Here is a 23,254-nt window from a genome sequence, read left to right on the forward strand (position 1 = left end):
GCCCCCGGAATCGATGGCTGTGGATCATACACGGTAGGGATCCAGTTCACCCCGTGGAATCGATGGCTGTGGATCATACATGGTAGGGATCCAGTTTGCCCCCAAAATCGATGGCTGTGGATCATACACGGTAGGGATCCAGTTTGCCCGCTGGAATCGATGGCTGTGGATCATACATGGTAGGGATCCAGTTTGCCCCCGAAATCGATGGCTGTGGATCATACACGGTAGGGATCCAGTTTGCCCGCTGGAATCGATGGCTGTGGATCATACGTGGTAGGGATCCAGTTTGCCCCCGGAATCGATGGCTGTGGATCATACACGGTAGGGATCCAGTTCGCCCCGTGGAATCGATGGCTACGGATCATACATGGTAGGGATCCAGTTTGCCCCCAAAATCGATGGCTGTGGATCATACATGGTAGGGATCCAGTTTGCCCCCGAAGTCGATGGCTGTGGATCATACATGGTAGGGATCCAGTTCGCCCCCTGGAATCGATGGCTGTGGATCATACATGGTAGGGATCCAGTTTGCCCCCTGGAATCGATGGCTGTGGATCATACATGGTAGGGACCCAGTTTGCCCCCCATCCCCCATGCCCACCACCTCCGGAGGAGTCACGGGCCCCCTGTCCTCAGGGCTCTACCACAACTTCTCTGTGCTGTACTGAGTTTCCATAACTGTGTGGGTCTCTATGGGATGTCTATTTGTCCGTCCTTGAATCAATAACATGCTTTCCTAACTGTGATGCCTCACAAGCAGCCTTGCTCCCTGATGGTGCAAATCACCCCTTCCTGCCGACGTATGCTTTGCTCATCTTCAAATTTCTCTTTGCTGTTATGGAGTTTTCACATGTCCATATTAGAGGTAGGAACCATCTATCAGGTCACACCAAACGTTTCGAAACTTGCTTGCAACTGCATTCAATTTAAAGATAAACTTGGGAAGACGTAACATCTTCACTATTTAAGTCTTCTCATTTGTGATCATGGGATAACTCTCCACTTACATAGGTCTTTTTTATGTCCCTTAAAGACATCTTAGAACATCAAGCAATCTAGTTGAATTTATTTCTAGATACCTTATCATTTTTGTAATTATGTAAGTGGGATTTCTATTTGCATTACACTTCCTGATTGTTTTCTACCGTTGCACAAGGTATTTTTACATTTTATCTGTTGATCTCACCTATCTACCATCTTGCAGAACTCATTTATTTTAAATGAATTTTCTATCTGGATAATACTGGGTTGCCCAGAAAGTTCGTTCGGGTTCTTCTGTAAGATAATATCATTTGCAAAGAGGCACCAATTCCATTTCTTCCTTTTGGTGTTTGCATTTCTGGTTCTGTGTTTGTTTTATGACACTGGTGAAGACCTCTTGTGACAGCAGGGCTTTCTGTGTCATTCCTGACTTTCACGGACGTGACTCTAATATTTCTCCACCATGGATGCTGGATGCTGTATATCTTCAACAAACAGACTTTAAACAGGTTACAGAGGTTTCTTTTAACTACAGACAGTCCCTGACTTAATGGTACTTCCACTTAGGATTTTTTGACTTTAACATGGTGAGAACGTGATTCGCATTCAGTAGAAATCGTACTTCGAATTTTGCATTTTAATCATTTCCTGGGTTAGCGACATGCTGTCCGATCCTCTCTCGTGACGCTGGGCAGGGAGCCTCAGGGCCCAAGCAGCCCAGCTCATGAGGGCAAACCACTGAAACACTTGCAACCAGTCTGGACCCAGACAACCATTCTGCCTGCCACTTCAGTACAGCATTCAATAAATTACGTGAGATAGTCGACATTTTATTGTAAAATAGGTTTGTGTTAGATTTTGCCCAACTGTAGGCTAATGAAACTGTTCTGAAAACATTTAAGGTGGGCAAGGCCAAGCTATAGTGAGTTAGGTGTATTAAATGCACTTTTGACTTAACGATATTATCAAATTGCAATCAGTTTATAGGGATGTAAGTCAAGGAAGATCTGTACTGGTTTAGTAAGAGTTTGGTTGTTACTGTTTGTTTTGCATTATATGAGTGGAGAACTGTATTAAATAACTCTGTCTCCCGTACAATGACCATTTTCTACCCTTTAGTCTTTTCACATGTTAAATGTGTTCACAGTCTAATGATGGGAAAGCATCCTTGCATTATTATAATAAATCCAATTTGGTCATAACATTTGTTTGTTCTGTGTTTTATTCAAGATAAACTGTTAAACGTGATTCCTCAATGCTTTCCACAGACTTTTTGGTTGTATGTTAAAATGTGAAATAGGCCCGTACTTGGATTTCTTGGACTGTCTCTTACAAAACTACAGAACGTTATAAAATGAGTGGGAGAGCTCTTCTCCTCTCTCTCTCCAGCCACTGGCATAAAAAGAGAAATTATTTGTTTTTTGAAGGCTCCATGACACTCATTTGCAGAATTCCCTGAGCATCTCTGAGGAGGTGGTATTATTTTCTGACTCCTCTCTGCCAGAGTTCTTTATTAAAATTTGATATTTCTCCAAGTGTCAACTATGTTTTGTTTCTCCCTTTCAACTATTCTTCTTTATTCCTTCAGGATTCTCCACCCAAAACTTTTGAGTGCTGTCTGTACTCACAGAGCTATATTTTCCATCAGGTCACATAATGTTTAATTCACATGGCACAGAAGAAACATTCTTGGTTTTCTTAGGTAATCTCTAAGCTAGTTCTTCTTTCAGATGCAATCAGGTTTTTGTTTTTGTTTTTTTTTTAAGCCGCCTTTTTAGAGCAGTTTTAGGTATACAACAAAATTGAGAGGGGGATGCAGAGTTTCCCATTTATCCTGTACTCCCTACATATGCATAGCTGCCCCAAAAGCACCATCACTCACTAGAATGGTACATTTTTTTTTTTACCAAGGATGAACCAACACTGACACATCAAAATCACACGAAGTCCACAGCGCACTTTAGGGTCCACCTTTGGTGAACCTTGGTACATTCCATGGGTTTGGACAAATGTATCCACAGTGATGTCAAGCATTCTAACATCACACATAGTATTTTCACTACCCCAAAATCCTCTCTGTTCTGCCTCTTCATCCTTCCCCACTGTTGCCTCTGTCTCCATAGTTTTCCCTTTTCCAGAATGTCATATAGTTGGAATCATACAGTATGTAGCCTTTTCAAACTGGTTCTTTTACTTCGTAATATGCATTTAAGATTTTCTGTGTCTTGTCATGGCTTGATAGCTCATTTCCCTCTAACACTGAATAATATTGCACCACAGTTTATTTACCCATCACCTACTGAAGGACATCTTGGTCCCTTCCACCTTTTGGCAATTATGACTGAAGCTACTATAAATATCTGTGTGCAAGTTTTCAGGTGGACATAAATTTTCAACTCACTTGAGCAAATACCAAGGAACAGGAATGGCTGTCTCATATGTAAGAGGATGGCTAGTTTTGCAAGAAACTATCAAACCGTCTTCCAAAGTGGCTGCACCGCTTTGTATCGCCACCAGCAATGATTAGACTTCCTGTTGCTCCACAGTCTCCCCAGCACTTGGTGTTGCAATTTTGTCTGTATATTTTTGCAGTACATTAATTATCCATTTCCCTCATACGTTCACATTTATTGGCATAAAGCTGTTCATGGTTTTCTCGTTTGACGATACTTTTTATCTCTGACATGCCTACATATGATTTTCTTGCACGTCCTTCTTCGTCCCGAGCTTCTGTGATTTTGGTAGATTTTAGGAAACACTGGCTTTAGTTCTGTTTCTGTCTATTGATATTTTCTTCATCATTTCAATGATTTCTGATCTTAACTTTTTTTTTTTTTTTTTTTGCGGTACGTGGGCCTCTCACTGTTGCGGCCCCTCCCGTTGCGGAGCACAGGCTCCGGACGCGCAGGCTCAGCGGCCATGGCTCACGGGCCCAGCCGCTTTGCGGCACGTGCGATCTTCCCGGACCGGGGCACGAACCCGTGTCCCCTGCATCAGCAGGCGGACTCTCAACCACTGCGCCACCAGGGAAGCCCGTACATGCCTTTTTCATTGAGTTCTAAACGACTGGTATTTTCATTGTGATCTCCTAACCATGAGTGAAGTAAGGAGGTATTGTAATGTTTCCACAATATGTTTACATGTTTTGTTTTGAACTTTTTCTGTTGACTTCTGATTTAATCACACTGGGTCAAAGACCGTGGCATGCATGAAACAATGCTTACAATTCAGTTCAACTTTCCATATATGGTCAACTTTTTAAAAAGTTATACAGATTTTAGAGAAGAATCAAGTGTCTTGTCTGTTGGGTGCAGGGTTCTACGTATTTCTACTAATTTGAACCTGTTAATACTATTACAGATATCCTAACAGTATTATATATAAATAATACAATAACACTACTATAATTATATATAAATAATACTATAATTATATACTATAATTATATATAAATAATAATCCTCGTATTTTATATTTTCTGTTTGACATCCTTTTTTGTTCACATCTGGTTTTTCGCCCTTTTCTGCTTGATGTTGGCTGTTTTTATAAACTGTAGATTCCCTTATATGTTTTTCTGCTAGGTTAGAAACTACAGATTATACACGTATTCTCTGAGTAATTACAGTCAATATTTTAGTTGCACCTAATATTTTAAAATACGTTAACTATCTTTTTTTCTAATGTAGTCTCAAGTCATTTTACATTCCTTTTATCCTAACTAGGGTCTTATTATGATTCCATCACACAGTTAACACTCATTCCCAATGGCTAATTAACCAAAGTTTTAGTTTAACCTGGTTTTAACAATTCACATAGAATTCAGCTTATGACACAGCATTTCTTTCTCGGCCCATTACTGTTTTCATGCTTCCAGGCCTTCCTCACAATCCACATTTCTTCTTCTGGAAGTACAGCTTGTAATCATTCTTTTAGTGAGGACTGCCAGTAATAAACTGTCTCAACCTTCATCTGAAAGCTTTGTTTTGCTTTCACAAGATGTTGGGATAAAATTTTAGATGGACAGTTCTTTTTCCCTCAACACCTTAAAAATCTCCTGCATTGTCTTCTGGCTCCTCCTGGGCCCAAGTCGGCCATCCATCCAATGGCCATTCCTGGGTTGTGAAATCTGTTTCCCTTTGGATTTTCTCTTGTCTTCCATTTTCTGGAATAACGCTAAACGCTTTTAGATGCGGAAGAACCGTCATCTTTCCTCTTAGTTCTCTGAGTGCGGTGGGGGGGCTCTGTCTCCTCATTTCTGGCCCGTTCTTGACCAGCATCTCTTCAAACCCCACCCCCATTCCCTCCACTCTCCTGTCCTCATGCGCGTCTACATGACCGCGTCCAATGGCCCGTCCACGTTTTCCCGTGACTCTCTGGGCTACAGGGAGGTGACTACGGCTCATCCATTCTCTTTAGACCAAATCCAGCATTTTGGAAATGCCAATGGCTATTCATCTCATTTCCAAAGCTTCTCAGGGACTCTCTCTCACACCCCCCGTTCTTGCTTCATTTCTTCCCATTGTGTTTCACAGTTTCTTGTCCTCTCTGGTGGATGTTATTCTTGCTTTCATCTCCAGGGCATTACAAACACATTTATCTGCACGTTTAAGAGGCAATCTCTCGATCCTGGGAGCTGCGTTGCCTCGTAGCAGACTGCTTCCTGTGCTGGGAACACCGGCGTGCAGTGGTACCTGGGCTGGGCTGGGCTTCTGCGTCCCCTGCCCACCCTCCCGTGTGCTGGGGTATTGGGACGCTCAGGGACCTCCTCAAGGGAGGCTGCAGTGCCGCGGGGCCGTGCCAGCTGCCTGGCCGTAGGTCCACATGCACTGTTTTCCAGGGTCTTTCAGGAGGGGGCGTGCCCCACCCCAGCTCCCAGCGAGCTGCAGGAGCTTGGCCCCTACTAGTCCCTGCGACCTGAACCGCTGCCGTCGGTGGTGGCTTTGGGACCTGCAGCCTGGTGGGCACAGGTGTCAGCACTGCTCACTGCTCTAGGGGCATCTCCGTCCTGTGTCTGAGCCAGGCTGTCCTTTTGATTTTCCTGTTTTATGTGCCGTGTGTGCAGAATTACTGAAGACTGGAGGGAAAGGTGGTCAATGTCATGATGGCTTAAAAGCCTGCACTGTCTGGGGAGCTGAGTTCAGCCTGGAGCCACGTCCACTCACTCCCCCAGGCCCAGCCACAGCTGCTGAGACACGCAGACCCCAGGTCACTCATTGTAAGCAGTGAGATGTAATAAGCTAAGATTTCTCTGAGTTTCAAAGCCGATGTGATCAAACTGGTACTCCTCTCGCATCACTTTGTGTGAGAGTTTTCTAAAAGGGCACCCTAAAATTACGCTTGACACAGGAAATCCCGACAGCTTTTACAAATCTTCTAATGCTCGAGAAAACATCCTTTTGACTTCATGGCTAGCTCCCAGAAGACTTTATTTTTGCTAAATTTCATCCTCTTTCTCCTTAGGCAATTAAGAAAATCTGATTATTCTAATTCCTACCAGCTCTAAACCCTAAAATTTCTGATACTTAAACTCTCTAATAATCTCAACCACCAGCCATGTGTGCTCTTCCTGTCCCATCTCATGATCAGACCGATTATCTTCCTAAGTCCTGCCCTACGTGAAAGCTTGGGTTTATTAGACCTACGTTACCAGACCTCGTAACCATTTAACCAGAAGAAACAGAAGGAATCCTAGGAAAGTAGAGAACTGCCAAGAGTACATACACACAAAACCAGCTTAAGTGCAAATAAAAATGCCAAAATCAAGAGGGTCCCACCATGGAGGGGCCTCTAAGGTTGGCTTGAAGTTGAATCCTGGGAAAATTCACATGAAATCTATTTGGAAGTTTTGCTCACTGAAGTTGGTTCATTGAAAGAAACTATAGGAATATGTCAAAAATCAAGTATTTCTCTCTTTTATAGAGTTTATTTTCCTTAAAGGGGAAAAGAAGAGCTAAGGTCAGCATCTTCTTATATCAGAGCTAGGAACAGTTTCTTAGAATACAAAGCCTAGCATCGCTACAAAGCTGTAGTGAGAGTCAGGGCATCTGTGTCAGGGCGCTTTTGTGACTCCGTCCTTACCTTGGTGATTCGCCAGCCGGTCAGGCGGCGCTGGGAAGCCGGGTCCTGCCAGATTGCCAGGACGGCGAGGAGATGTCTGTTCCACCTGGTCCTGGAGAGACAGGTGCGGAAAGACTCTGGTCAAAAGAAGCACTTCACAGGGGTCACATCCACCACCCCCAGCATTTCTTTTCTTTCTTCCCCCATTTCTTACTTTTTCGATTTATTTACTTTTTTAGTTTTGAACGACAGTTGTTTAAAATACGCAGTAAAAGGAAAGTTAATCATAAAAAGGGATAGCCTGCTGGCTAGGGAGTTGGAAGAAAAAGTTACTCCTTGTTTTTGGCTTAAATTGCTTTCCCTGAATAGCAATTCAAAAAGAATTACTGTCAACTGCAGGGTTTAAGCCATGAATGTAAAGAATTAGCATTCCATGGAGTACAGGCATCTTCTGTAACAATTACTGGTGATCAAGCCCTAGGTGGTCTGTTACCTGGTACGGAAAGGCCCAGCGACTGTTTTATAATTAGACCCTCCACAGAGCATCCAGAGCTCAGTGGCACTGCAAAAAGAAATTTTCCTAATAGTATAGATTTATTCAGATTAAAATTTTTTCCTACATCAGTTTTAATAAATTATATTTTTATAGGCGCTTGTCTAATCTAAAATTCCAAATTTATTGGCATATTATTCATAACATCCTCTGATTTTATTTTACTATCTGAAGAGATGTCACTATAATTTTCCTGTTACTGGTTGTTGGTGGGATCTTTCTTGATTTGTTTCACTGATTAGTGGGAAATACATTTTATTGATATTTTCAGAGAATAATCTTTTAGCTTTTTTGACCCTCTCTATTGTATTTTGTTTCTATTTCAGTACTTTTTCCTCTCTTTCTTTTTTCTAATTTTATTGGAGTCTAGTTGATTTACAATATTGTGTTAGTTTCAGGTGTACAGCACAGTGATTCAGTATATATATATATATATATATATACATACATTCATTATTTTTCAGATTCTTTCCCCTTGTAGGTTTTTACAGAATACTGAGTAGAGCTCCCTGTGCTATACAGTAGATCTTTGTTGGTTATCTATATTATACATAGTAGTGTGTATATTCAGTGGCATTTTTTAGACCTCAGGTGAAGAGAAAAATTTTCAGTAAAAGTTAAAACAGCAACATTAAAATCAAGCCCACAACTCCAGGGCTTCCCTGGTGGCACATTGGTTGAGAGTCCGCCTGCCGATGCAGGGGACACGGGTTCGTGCCCCGGTCCGGGAAGATCCCACATGCCGCGGAGCGTCTGGGCCCGTGAGCCATGGCCGCTGAGCCTGTGCATCCGGAGCCTGTGCTCCGCAACGGGAGAGGCCACAGCAGTGAGAGGCCCGCGTACCGCAAAAAAAAAAAAAAAAAAAAAGCCCACAACTCCAGAAAAACATCTTCATGGGATTATAATCAAGCCAATGAAAGATACATTAAAACATGGACAAAGAAAATGGGCCTGTACGATATTTACATGCTTAAAATAAAGTATTAGCAGTGATTAACTTGGGGTGGAGAGATGACAGACTTCTCTGGTAGATTTAAGAAGCTTTTGTAATTTTTATAAATGCACATACATTGCCTCTGTAATTGGAAAGGTTTTAGAACTGTGTCAGAAAGTATAAGACCTACATGGAAAATCTATTAATATTAATAAAAATTGACACAAGTACAAGTAGCTACCTTCAGCATCCTGGTACCACAAAGCTCCGCACATGGAAAGTCCCCCTCCCCCACCCCCTGGGTGCCGGCATGGCGTGGAGCTTATGCTGCCAGCCGACCTCCCATTTCATAGATGAGGAAGCTGAGGCATGGAAGGAGCGTTCACCCGCTATCACCCCGTGGTTAGGGGCAGCCCCGGGACTGGACCCCAGGCAGCTGGGCCCCAGAACCCAAGTGCCTTCCAGCCCAAGCTGCTCACACAAGAAACTCCAAAAAAGCACATTATTCTGACAAGGCACTTTATGGCCTGAATGCTCCCCCCACCCCCTGGCCAGTGGCTTCTGCATCCAGAGCCTTGGCCTGCCCCGGGGGTAGGAGAGGATGGGTGATAACCCCACTGTGTGTCCACAGGTGTGGGTCTGGTCCACACTCCGCTAGGGCCACTCCCAAGAGAGGGAGGGCAGAGTGGGGAGCAGCACGGAGAGAGTCCAGAAGGGAGCGAAGATGCTTGCTACCCGGGGAGCACAGCCGCCTTCACACCTTCCTCCAGAAAACCTGGGAAAACTGAACAAAGACCTCTGGTAAGGGAGAGGTTTTCACGCGCTTCTCTCTCTCTGCTCTCCCCCGTCAAAAGGAATAGCTCTCTTTTGGCTTTTTAATCACAGACATAATGCTTGCTAGTTAGGAAAATCTAGATGCTAAAGAAAAGTATAAAGACAAAAGTGAACATGAACCTCTCTTCTCTCACCCAAGGATGTTATCCTATCAGCAGTTTCTGGGCAGTTCTTCCAAAGGAAAAAAAAAAAAATGCACACACAGAGAGTGTGTACAGATGCAATGTTTGAATTTTTTATGGATAGCATATATGTTATATTTGAATCACATGGGGGTTACAAATGATTCTGAAAATGGAATCACAGTCATGAAACCTACTGTTATATTTTAACGTAGCTTTCTGAAATTTTCCATGGCAACAAACATTCCCCATCAGCCCTTTCATAATTCTAGCATACCCCATTAAGTAGCTGTGTAACACGATTTCTTTCATTAATACCCAACTGGCGAACGTAGAGTTTGTTAAGAAAGTAAGGTTCTGATTGGGAGAGAGGAGAGGGATTAGTTTGGAGAACATGGTGTCTGGGAAGCAAGAGTGATGCCACTAAGACTGCCCCCCTCCCCCGCCCACAAGGTGCTGAAGGTGGAGCTGGGCTGTCAAGGTTATAGAGTACAGGGTGGTCCCCCCAGCCTAAGAGATTCAGCAGTCTCCCCGTCCGGGGTCATCCCACCTATTTTCAGCACCTCCACAGCCCAGTGTCTCTCCATCCAATCGGCTCTTTACCATCTGAGAGAAATATTTTTTTCCTTCTTTTCCAAATCTTAAAACCACCCATATAAATTTTTGCAAATACAGACACAAAAATTAGCCTAAATCCCATGACAGTGGGGTAAGGTAGCATTCTCCTGGACTTTGCACCTTTACTATGCATAGCTGGACACTGTGGAAATCACATGGTATAGACAATTTTGTGTTTTTTCCCCAATTTACATCACAAGAGGTTATTTTAAAACCTTGGTGAATATCATTTATTCAGATTCTAAACTAGTCTCAGAAACACTTTCAGCCATTTGCAAATTTCAGATAAACATAAATACAATCAAGCAAATACCTCTGTGCATAAAACCCTGTCCACATTTCTCATTATTCGCTTAGGATCCCCAGAGGTAGAAGGCCTAGGTCGAAAGTTAGGTGCTTTTTTTTTTGAGTCTAGACACACACTGTCAAGCTCTCGTTCACTCAGCTTACCCCTCCACCCGAAACAGAGACCTGCCCACTTCCCAACATCCCAGGCAGCTAACACTGTGATGGTGGCTGTTGTGGAATTTTTATCTTGCCAGTCAGTCCCAGAGGCGGGCAGTGGCCTAATCCTGTGGTTTTCACAAGCAGGTCTTAAATCCTGAAGTTGGACATTTTTTTCATATGCTTATCAGGCCTTTGTGTCTCTCCTTTTGGACTACCCTTTTTTTGACAGGCCAGCTGGACCAGTGCAAGGGCTCCCAATCGAGCCTCTGTGAAGGAACCTCAGCCCCCCATCACCCAGCTGAGGGGTTTGGGACCAGCGTCTGGACTCGCCGAGTCTGCTGGCAAAATCTGTCGAATGGGCCGCACACCGCCTGCAGGACGGCTGGGAGGGCACCAGCCCTGAGGCCCTGGACTCCCCAGATATGTCGGTCTGTCTCTTAATCTCCCAGGATGAGCTCTTTATGCGCTAAGAAACAAAGTCTGGTCCCCTTTGTAGCAAATACTTTTCCCACCTTGTCTGAGATTTAATTCCATTTCTTGATTCTCAGAGTTTAAGTCAATGCAGTCAAGTTTATTGAACTTTTCTTTGGGGCTCATTATTTTACACTTGAAGCATCCATTTACGTGTTGTCCTGGTTTCTTCCCCGACTGGGTGCATTCTCTTTCATCCCTCTGCCATCTATTTTGGAGGGCAGGAAGAGGTGAGGCCAAAAACTGACCAGTCCACGCAGGCCCATTTATCACCCAATCTTCCCTCGTGCCTGGTCTGGAAGGTCACTTTCACATCCCACGTTACAATTCACGCACACAGGGGTCTGTGGTCCTCGTTGGTGCCACAGACCTGCTCCTTCCTGGGCTAGCTCCCAGGTTCCCATGCTCACTGCTGCTGGACACGTTTATCAGCAGCATGTGTCCCCCCTTTGCTGCTCCTACATGAGCTCCTCAGCCACTTTCTTCTAAACAAGCAGTGTCAAAGTGTCATGGGGAAGAACAAACCTGACTCCATACTGGATCTGTTTCTTTTACTTTTAACCTTTGTCCTCTATCGCTTTTGCTTCGAGTTAAATATACAAGAGAGCCCATTCTCAAGGCTCTGACCCTTAAGGATATAACACTTTTCCATTCATACAGAAATAAAATGTTGCAGAACACAGAGTAACATTCCTCTTGCTGAAGGTTTACAGGAACATTGTGAACTGACATACGTGGACAGCTGCAAGAACAAAGGCTTGTGACACCAAGAAGCCTGCAGCAACCAACCACGCCCCTCCCTCACCTGGCCTTTACAAATGCTTTGCTGAAACCCTTCGGGGTAGTTCGGGGTTTTCTGGGGCATAAGCCACCCACCTCCTTGCATGGCCCTGCAATAAACCTTTCTCTGCTCCAGACTCCAATACTTCAGTATAGTTTGGCCTCACTGTGCGTCAGGCACATGGACTTGCGTTTGGTAACAGAAGTCTGCTTGGATTATTTAAACTTCCATCTGGAATATTTCCTTATATTTAAGTAATTACTACCCATTACTAACACGAATGTTGAGAGTGGACCATCTGACTGAAATCAGACCACACAAGCATCGAAAGTATAAACCAAGAAGCTGTGATACCCCACATATTTCAAAGGGTTTGGGGGTCCAGCTGACCCGAGGCCCTGCTCAAGGCGTTTCTGGGGCTGGGCGTGGCCTGACAGGTAGACAAACACCTCGGTGTTTCCCGTGCACCTGCCATTCTGAGAGCCAGTCACCCAGCAACACGCTGCCCTCCTGAGAACACCTCTTTTCAGTGATGTGCACAGCAGACCCCACCGAGACCTCTGTTCAGAAAACAAGTAACCTTCTAACCTAATTTAAGGCAAACTTGTCTAAATAGCGTGACCAGATTTAGCAACTAAAAATACAGAACGTTCAGTGAAACTTGAATTTCAGACAAACAACTAATAGTTTTTCTGGTGTATGTCCCAAATATTGCATGGGGCTTATCCTAAAAAAATGTTGTGGTTTATCTGAATTTAACTTGGCAGGTTCTAGTTTATCTGGCAACTCTACACCTAAAGTACCATTTGAAATCTGACAGGCTTGCCTGACAAATTACAGCAGTAAGAACAAAATCTCGACAATTGCCTCATTTGTTCATATATAAAACTCCCAGATCGAAAGAGCAGAAGTCAGCATATAGAAGCTTCGGACAAGAATTCTATTATCTTGCAAAGCCAAGAGAAATGAAATAGTATGGAAACTGATGGTGTTTGTAAACCAAAGCCAGAGCACGAAGGCCCACCGTGGCATAGAACAGAAACTCCCCCCAGTGCTGGAAGGTCAAGTGCAGAGAAGTGCACAATTATACAAACTGGGACCAGGGTAAAGTCTTCTCGCTGGGCTGGCCTGGTCTCCTCCAGGACTAGTTTGGTCTGTCTGGGGGGGTTCTCCCGTCCCAGGTTGGTGGGCCTCCCTCTTGGTGAGGGGCTCAGAGTGGCCAGGCCGGGGCCCAGGGCCAGCACTACACAGCCTCCTTGTCTGCACGAGGCCCATGGCCTACAGAGGAAGGCGCAGGTTCTTCTCTGAAGGTGGCCACTAGCCGACGATGCTTCTCTGAAGCACAGTCCTTGGTCATAGTGCTGTTTACCCCTCGGAGAGGTGGGCGGCTGGGAGCCCCTTCATTAAAGCTGCATGGGTCACTTCACCATTTAGTGCTGGATCCCCAAACCCATGTGCTTTAGAAACATTTTCCAAAGTCGGAAGCAAGCAAGGCCTAGACACCTTCCTCCTGCAGGATGACCTCGTGCTAAGTGATCTCGTCCAAGCCTCGCTGAGCCCTGGGAGCTGGTAGGGGGTGAGCCACAGGGTGCGAAGGGGCAGGCAGGAGAGGCCAGACGTGGACTGATTCTCCAGCACGGCCGTGCGATTCCTCTAGAAAGTTCCTTAGTGAGCCCCACTTCTGGGGTCGCATGAACGCCCCCAGGCTTGCTCCTTCAGGCCTCTTGCTGGCTCCAGGCTGGGGCACCAACCTGGCCAGCTCCTCTGGACCCTCCAGTCCCACCCTGGACCTGTCCTCCTCGCCGCCCGGGAGCGCCCACTGCCCACTGCTGAGGCCTCTGCCCATGGAGGGGCTGCGGGGGGGAATCTGCAGGTTTAAAGATTACACCTAAAAAGTGCCTCAAGCTGGGGTCAGGACTCCACAAGGCCTGGCGACAGGGCTTGGGCCCCTCCCTGTCATTCCCAGAGCATCACGCTAGTCTCACCTGGAGAAACAAGTGAGAAATGCAGACTCCAGGGCCCTGTTCAGTCCTGAGTCTGAGCTGGAGTCTGAGCTCCTTACCTTAGGTGATTCACTCACTGGAACATTCCAGGGGCCACAGTCGTGTGCCTCCCCCTCCTGCTCTTTGTGGAGTCCTCACTGTCTGGAATATTCTCTGCCCTCCACACACACCATCTGCTCAACCTCCAGGTCCAGCCCAAAAGGCACCCCCTTCTGGAGCTTTCTGTGACAGCCCACAGGACCGTGGTCACTTACCCCTCACCCCGCTGCCCTGCTTCAATTAAAGTGAGAAGTAAGGAGGGTGCACCCCTCCTCCCCTAGAGCACCGACCACTCTGTCCCCTCCTCCCACCCCCAGCCCGACCCCAGCCTCACCGCCGACTGCTTCTCAGGGAGGCGGTGAAGGTGGAGGCCCCAGGATGGAAGCTAGGCCTCGGAACGCTGTCCTGGGACACACAACCCCCTGCTGGAGGCCAGCAGAACGACCTGTGTTTCAGCAAAGACCTTGACAATGCAGCCTGGGTGCAGAACAGGCAAGAGGCCAACTGTCAGCTGGCACTCACGTCTAATAAACCCTGGCCTAAGCTGCTGTGGAAGAGTACAAGATGCTCAAGAAGAACACTGCTCCAGGGATCAGAAACGTTCACTGGGCAGGTGAGCAGTTCTGGGGTCACATATGCCTCGGAGAGCAGCTAGAAGAATTTGGTGAGACCGGGGTGTAACAGTCAGCACAGCATCTGCCGGGTAACAGATGGGAATGAACAGGTAAGGCCAGACTCTGGGATCAAATCCCAGTTTCCAACCTGCTGGTTAGTCCTGTGACATCGGGCAACTTCCTGCATCTCTGTGCTTCCTTGGGGAAGAATGGGGACCTCACAGGTCGGTTGGGATGATTAAATTAAAATGATATAAACGAAGGGTCTGTTGAGTGACTAAAGCTACCAGGTGTTCAGTGATGGTCAGTAAGCAACAGGGACAAGAAGTCCGTAAACAAGATCTCTCTCTAGTGGGCGTCCCAGGGATTTGTCCTCACACCTGCCTGTATACAATCTCTCAGGGACCTGAATAAAGACACAGTAGGTGCCCTTAGTTACCCTGCTAAGTTGAACAAAGATCAACACCACAGAAAACAGAACGAGAAGAACTGAAATGTACTCGACAAGCGAGAATGCTCAATCAGAATCTACAAGCAGAAATCTAACGTGAATAAACGTAAACACTAGAGGACCCAAAACCAACCAGCCAACCAGCCAACAGTGCATGAGAAGGGTGTAGGGGAACGGGCAGTCCCAGGACAGCAGCCCGAGGCGGCGGCTAAGACAAAGCCAGAGTGGCTCCCAGCCACCCACAGCCCTACCGACAGCTGGCCCTCTGCTGAGCAGGGAAAAGGCGTAATGACAAGGGATCCCCGCTCCAGCTCCCGGCAGCTCTTGGGCCTCCCCCAGGTCTTTCCCACCAGCTAGCCCTCCTGCCCCCTGACCTTGCTGCCTGGAGAAACTGCTGACCCCCAGCTAAGGCACAACAGGCCAACGCTTCTGAAAATCAACATGGGAAATGCAAGTGTCATGGCTTCTATCATTTCACACAAGGTGCAGTTAAAGCTGTAGAACAAATCAAAATGGAAATCCACTAAGCTATGAGACGGCTGTCCTAGTGAAGAATAGGCAACTAAATGGCCCAAAGTCCGCTTCTGTCCATGGCATGTATGTCTTACTGTAGAACTTTCGAACATATACAGGTGGGGAGGTGTGATCCAGATTTCATAGTTACCCTCCCCTGAGCCACAGACAATCACTAATTTTTATTAAAAATGGGTGTGAAGATTCCAGTTCAAGATGGTGACATAGGAAGATCCTGAACTCACCTGTTCCTACGGACACACTGACCTTACAGCTACCCAGGGAACAATCTGCTCCTAAAAAGCCTCCGGCTGGCTGAGTGATGCCCGCACGTCAGACAAACAAGAAGGAAACCATATCAAGGCAGGAGGGAGGGGCTGGGACACGACCTGGCCATAAACCCCACCCCTGGCTCAGTGACCCACAACTGGGAGAAAACTCGAAATCTGGAGCTTCTCCCGAGGAGCAAAGCTTCAAACCCCACATCAGTACCTCAATGTGTAGGGTCTGCACCTGAGAGGCAAGCCTGAAAAATCATCTAATTTTGAAAACCAAAGGGGCTCATGTCCCAAGATGCACAGGACTGCAGTGATCTGGAAGGGCCCACGTGCTTGGACTCACCCGCCCAAGAGCCCAGCTCAGAGGTCGGTGCCATCTTCACAACCTCTCTCTGCTGCACTCCAGAGCACCAGCATCTCCTGGAGGGGAGCTTTACATACTACAGGCACCCTTGTTTCCAGGTCTAGTGCCCTGGTTTCAGCAGTTGCTTCCCAGGGGATGCCACCTGGTCACCTGGCTCTGGAGGCCAGAGGGTCTGCATTCCTGGGATTCACAAGACTCTGGCGATCAGAGAGATGGTTCGTGCAAAGATGCACCCTACGGCACTGCACAGAGAGCAGATGGAGCCCCAATATTTGTGACGGCCACCCAGGGGACACCACGAGATAGTCTGTCCAACGGGGCTTACTTTTGGGGCCCCACACGACTGTATATATTTATACACTTTTGAAAGCTAATGCCTGAGGGTCTGGCTTCCAAGCAGCCTGTACTGAGGTGCTGAGATCCTCCCCTTAAACACACTGACAGGTTGTGGTACATAATCAATGACTGGGAGACATCAAAAATACAGTGGGCTTCCGAGAGAAGCACAAAGGTTTGACTGATGACCAAGAGCTGGGGTAGGGTTGACAAGAAAACGTATGAAATAATAATAAATCTCACTGAAAGGTAATTATATAGTATAGATATAAATTAGGCACTTATAAATAATTAGTTAAGGGATAACAAGATAAAAAGATGTAAAATATGACATCAAAAACATAAAACGTGGTGGAGTGGGAGAGAAAAAATGCTGAGCTTTATTTAGAATGGGATCAAACTTAAGTTCTTATCAACTTAAAATAGACTGTTATAGATGTAACTTATTAAGCCTCACAGTAACCACAAAGCAAAAACCTATATAGAAAATATACAAAAGAAAAAGACAAAGGAATATAAGCATTATATAAGCACTAAAGAAAGTCATAAATCATAAAGGAAGAGAACAAAAGAACAGGGAGGAACTACAGAAACAGCCCGGAAAAAGAAAATGGCGGTAAATTCATACCTATCAATAATTAATTTAAATATAAATGGACTAAACCCTTCTATCAGAAGACATGGGGTGACTGAATGGATAAAAATATAAGACCAGGGCTTCTCTGGTGGCGCAGTGGTTGGGGGTCCGCCTGCCGATGCAGGGGCGTGGGTTCGTGCCCCGGTCCAGGAGGATCCCACGTGCCGCAGAGCGCCTGGGCCCGTGAGCCATGGCCGCTGGGCCTGCCCGTCCGAAGGCTGTGCTCCGCAACGGGAGAGGCCACAGTGGTGAGAGGCCCGTGTACCGCCAAAAAAAAAAAAAAAAATATATATATATATATGACCAATCTATAGGCTGCCTACAAGAGACTTAATTCACATATAAGACCACACACTGACTGAAAGTGAAGGGATGGAAAAAGATATTTCCTACAAATGGAAACCAAAAGAAAGCTGGAGTAACTATACTTATATCAGACAAAAGACCTGGAAACAGACTGCAATAAGAGACAAAGAAAGGCATCACATAATGATAAGAGGTCGACCCAACAAGAGGATGTAACATTTGTAAATATCTATGCACTCAACACAGGAGTGCCTAACTATATAAAGCAAATATTACCAGAACTAAAAGGAGAAATAGATAGCAATACAGTAATAGTAGGGACTTTAATACCCCACTTACATCAACGGCTAGATCATCCCGACGGAAAATCAATAAGGAAACATTAGCCTTAAAAGATACGCTAGAATACATGGCTTGTACAGATATATACAGAGCATTCCACCTGAAGGCAGTGGAATACACAAGCTTCTCAAGTACCCATGGAACATTTCCCAAGCTAGATCTTATGTTAGTCCATAACACAAGTCTTAATAAATTTACCACAGAAATCAGATCAAGCGCTATTTTCTGACCACGATAATATGAAACTAGAAATTAATTACATGAAGAAAACTGTAAAATTGGCAAATAAGTGGAGATTAAACAACATGCTACTGAACAGCCAATGGTTCAAAGAAGAAATAAAAAAATAAAAACTACCTTGAGACAAATGAAAATGGAGTTATAGCAAACGCAAAATTTGTGCGATACAGCAAAAGCAGTTCTAAGAGGAAAGCTCACAGTGACACAGGCCTACTTCAAGAAACAAGAAAAGTCTCAAATAAACAACCTAACTTTACACCTCAAGGAACTAGATAAAGAAGAACAAACAAAGCCCAAAGATAGGAGAAGTGAGGAAACAAAATTTAAAACAGAAATAAATGAAATGGAGACTAAAAAGGCGATAGAGAAGATCAATGAAACTAAGATCCCGGTCTTTGAAAAAAATAAACAACACTGACAAACCGTTAGCTAGACTCAGCAGGACAAAAAGAGGACACAAATAAATGAAATCAGAAATGAAAAAGGAGACTTTATAACTGATATCACAATTTACAAAGAAACATAAGAATCTACCACAAACAATTACACACCAACAAACTGGACATCCTAGAAGAAATGGATAAATATCTAGAAACATACAACCTACTAAGACTGAATGATGATGAAACAGAAAACCTGAACAAACTTATTACTAGTAAGGATATTTAATCAGTAATAAAAATCCTCCCAACAAATGAAAGTCCAGGATCAGATGGCTTCACCGGTGGATGCTACCAAACTTTCCAAGAAGAATCAATACCAATCCTTCTCAAATTCCTCCAGAAAACAGAAGAGGAGGGAACGCTTCCAAACTCATTTTATAAGGACAGCGTTACCCTAATACCAAACAAAGACGCCACAAGAAAAGAAAATTATAAGCTAATATCCCTAATGGACATAGATGTAAAAATCCTCAACAAAATATTAGCAAACCAAATTCAACACTACATTAAAATGATCATATACCATGATCAAGTGGGATTTATTCCAGGGATGCAAGTATGATTCAACATATGCAGATCGGTCAATATGATACACCAAATTAACAAAATGAAGGCTAAAAAAATCATGATCTCAACAGATGCAGAAAAAGCATTTGACAAAATTCAGTATCATTTTTGATAAAAACTTTCAACAAAGTGGGTATAGAGGGAATATACCTCAACATAATAGAGGTCGTATATGATATGCCCACAGCTAACATCATACTCAGTGGTGAAAAGCTGAAAGCATTTCCTCTAAGATCAGGAACAAGACAAGGATGCCTACTCCTGCCACTCTTATTCGACATAGTATTGGAAGCAGTAGCCAGAGCAATTAGGCAAGAAAAATAAGTAAACGTAATCCAAATTGGAAAGCAAAAAGTGAAACTCACTGTTTGGAGATGCCATGAAATTGTATATAGAAAACCCTACAGGCTCCATCAAAAGACTGTTAGAGCTAATAACAAATGAACTCAGTAAAGTTTCAGGATACAAAATCAATTGCACCTTTATATACTAACAATGAGAAATAAAGAAAATAATCTCATTTACAATTACATCAAAAAGAATAAAGTACCTAAGAATAAATCTAACCAAGGAGATGAAAGGCCTGTACACTGAAAACAGTAAGACATGAATGGAAGAAATTGAAGATGCACATGAATGGAAGATATTCCATGCTCATGGATTAGAGGAACCAATATTGTTAAACTGTCCATATTATCCAAAGCAATCTACAGATTCAATGCAATCCCTATCAAAATTTTTCATTTTTCAAAGAAACAGTACAAAGAGTCTTAAAATTTGTATGGAACCACGAAAACCCCGAATAGCCAAAGCAGTCTTGGGAAAGAACAGCAAAGCTGGAGGCTTCAAGTTCCCTGATTTCAAACCACAGTTGGCTCTCCATATCCGTGGGTCCTACATGTGAGGATTCAACCAACTGTGGATTGAAAATATTTGAAAAAAAAATTCCAGGAAATTCCAAACAGCAAACTTGAATTGCTGCACACCAGCAATGCAATACATTTATGTTGTATTTCCAATGCTTTAGATAGTGTTTACATGGTACTGGGTGTTATAAGTGATTGAGAGATCATTTAAAGTATATGGAAGGATGTGCACAGGTTATACACAAATACTACACCATTTTATATAAGGGACTTAAGCATCTGCAGATTTTGGTATCTGAGAGGGGTCCTGGAACCAATTCTCCGTGGATACCAAGGGACAACTGTATATTACAAAGCTATAGTAATTAAAACAATACGATAATGGCACAAAAACAGACACACAGATCAAAGGAACAGAACAGAGAGACCAGAAATAAACCCATACATATATGGGCAATTATTTATGACAAAGGAGCCAAGAATATACAATGGGGAAAGACACTCTCTTCAATAAATGATGTTGGGAAAACTGGAGCTACATGCAAAAGAATGAAACTCAACCACTATCTTATACCATACCAAAAAATTAACTCAAAATGGATTAAAGACTTGAACATAAGACTTGAAATCATAAAACTCCTAGAAGAAAACATAGGTGGTAAGCCCCTTGACTTATGTTAAGGATGTCTTGGTGATGATTTTTTCAATCTGACACCAAAGCAAAAGACACAAAAGCAAAAGTAAAAAGTAGGACTGTATCATATTAAAAAGCTTTTGCACAGCAAAGGAAACCATCAACAAAGTAAGAAGGCACCCTAGTGAATGGGAGAAAATATTTGCAAATTGTATATATGATAAGGGGCTAACAGCCAAAATGTATAAAGAACTTATATAACTCAACACTAAAAAAAAAAAAACAATAAAACGAAAAAAAAACAAACAATCCTATTAAAAAATGGGCAGAAAACCTGAAGAGACATTTTCCCAAAGAAGATACACAGACGGCCAACAGGCACATGAAAAGACGCTCAGAGTCACTAATCATCAGGGAAATGCAAATCAAAACAATAAGATATCACTGTACACCCGTCAGGATGTATTATCAAAAAGACAAGAAATGAGAAGGGTTGGAGAGGATGTGGTGAAAGGAAACTATGCATTGACAGAAATGTAAAATGGTGTAGCTACTATGGAAAACAGGATGGAGGTTCCTCAGAATACGAAAAACAGAGCCACCACGTGATCCAGCAATTCTATTTCTGGATATCTAAAGAAAACGAGAACACTAATTCGAAATGATACATGTACCCCCATGTTCACTGCAGCATTATTTACAATAACCAAGATACGGAAGTAACCTACATGTCCACTGATGGATGAATGGATAAAGAAGATATGGCATATAAACAGAATATTATCCAGACATAAAAAGGAATAAAATCTTGCCATTTGTGACAACAAGGGTAGACCTTGAGGGCATTATGCTAAGTGAAATAGGTCAGACAGAGAAAGATAAATATTATATGATCTCTTGGTCTCTCGTGTAAGTGGAATCTAAAAAATTAAAAAAAGAAAGATTGGGAGTTTGAGATTAGCAGATGTAAACTATTATATATAGGATGGATAAACATACTATAGCACAGGGAACTACGTTCAACATCCTGTGATAAACCATAATGGAAGAGAATATAAAAAAAGAGTATGTATATGTATGACTGGATCACTCTGCTGTACAGCGGAAATTAACACAACACTCTAAATCAGCTATACTTCAATAAAATAAAAAGAATTTTAAAATAAAGCTCACAGATACAAAGAACAGATTGCTGGTTGCCAGAGACGGGGGTGAGGGCTGGGAGAAACGGGTGAAGGGGGTCAACAAAGGGTTAAAAAAATGCAGAAACAGAAGGTTTCTATTACAATCCTGGGGACCAGGCGTGGTGCTAGACAATTACATGAATTCTCATTTCCATCCTTTCTTTCACAGGTACTGTTTTACCCCCATTCTTACAGACGAGGAGGAAGGAGACTGGCCCCCAGCACCATGGCTAGATACTGTGTGACCCATAGGAGAGTGCATTCTCACCAGTACTGAGCTACGGGTGCTACACAAGCTGTTACGCTACTAACCAACCACGCAAAGTCCTGAAACGTCAGAGAACTTGACAAAATCTGCAGTATCAGCACGCCACATTTTGCCAGGTGCAAGGTCTGCAAAATTAGCCCCAGCAAAATGGAAATAATACTCGTAATAAATGACCTAGAGCCATTTTTTGCCCCAGGTGACACTCGGCCTGTTTATTCTATGTAAGAGCACAGACAACAAGAGGTATTCATCAAACTAACCCTAAAACCAAATCACACACTTGGCTTCACCTGGGTCCAAGAACCTGTGATGAGAGTATCCACACAAAAAATTAATCAACAGTCGATCTAAGAAAGAAATGGAAAATTTTATTTGAGCCAACCTGAGGATTATAACCCGGGAGACGGTCCTTCAGTAAAGCCCTGAGGACTGTTCCGCCTGTTAGAAGTCAAAGCAAGGTTACATAAGTTTTTGGACAAAGGGTTACCCGTCAAATGGCGTGTTACTGACAGTGTACACAACCCAGACCTACACACACAAAGTGAGTAGTGGGTCATGGGTCTTCGTGGCCCCTCACAAGATGAAGAAAGAAGGTCATCTCCTAAGGAGTAGTGACCCTTGATGAGATGAAGGAGTGTTATCTCCTAAGGAGGTCTGGTTACTGCAGATGCCCAACCCACACTAAACGTGGGGGACGAGGACCAAACGGGCAAAGGAAGTTTTATGTTTAAATTTTTCTTCCCTTGCCATAAGATATGAATTTTACTTCATCAAGAGAAAGGAAAACTTACCACGCCAGCCTTCCCAAATCAAGGAGTGAGGGTAAGAATACATTCTAGTTATGCTGTATGAATACAGGCTATTGACTCTGACTTGCAAATACATGGACCATCTCTAAGTACAAAAAACTTTTCTCCAAAAGAGGAAGATGCCCCCCATGAACCCCTTCCTCACATCAGTCACAGTGGGTCTCTGCCCACCTGACTACACCCTGATCCAGGACCCTGTCCATCTCCTCTCCAGCCCTCAAAGGAAAAAGCAACTCTTACAGTATTTGAGGGCTTCTAACTATACCTTAGTCCTTAAGTATGGATATAAGTTAACCTGTAAATTAACACAAGGGGAGGTACACTGCGTAAAACTCAGAACGAGGGTTGGGTGACTAATAGCAAAGACCAGGTTTTGCTTCACAGAAGGGGCAGCTGTCACTCGGAGATGGGACAGGGAGGTCGGTGGTTGGCAAACACCAACAGTCTCACGACCGTACACTTTTACAAGGGGTCTGTGTCTCAGGAGCTAGGGAAAGGTGGGGAATTCCTGCCAAAACAATTATTGTGGCTCAGAGAAGCAGCCAAACATCTCAAGCCA

The 23,254-nt window shown here is 43.9% G+C and overlaps 1 protein-coding gene across 7 annotated transcripts in view; it reads right to left on the minus strand.

The window, feature by feature from the left end:
• Positions 1-23,254, minus strand: part of GRB10 (growth factor receptor bound protein 10) — a 198,498-nt gene that overhangs the window by 94,913 nt on the left and 80,331 nt on the right. For all 7 annotated transcript variants that reach the window (XM_029233724.1, XM_029233725.1, XM_029233727.1 and 4 more), the window contains one exon: positions 7,063-7,153. In XM_029233724.1, the coding sequence (XP_029089557.1) occupies positions 7,063-7,153 (91 nt within the window). The remainder of the gene's footprint in view (positions 1-7,062; positions 7,154-23,254) is intronic.

This window comes from Monodon monoceros, unplaced genomic scaffold, assembly GCF_005190385.1.
Source record: "Monodon monoceros isolate NGI ecotype Baffin Bay Population unplaced genomic scaffold, NGI_Narwhal_1 Super_Scaffold_2, whole genome shotgun sequence".
NCBI classification, from domain to species: Eukaryota; Metazoa; Chordata; class Mammalia; order Artiodactyla; family Monodontidae; genus Monodon; species Monodon monoceros.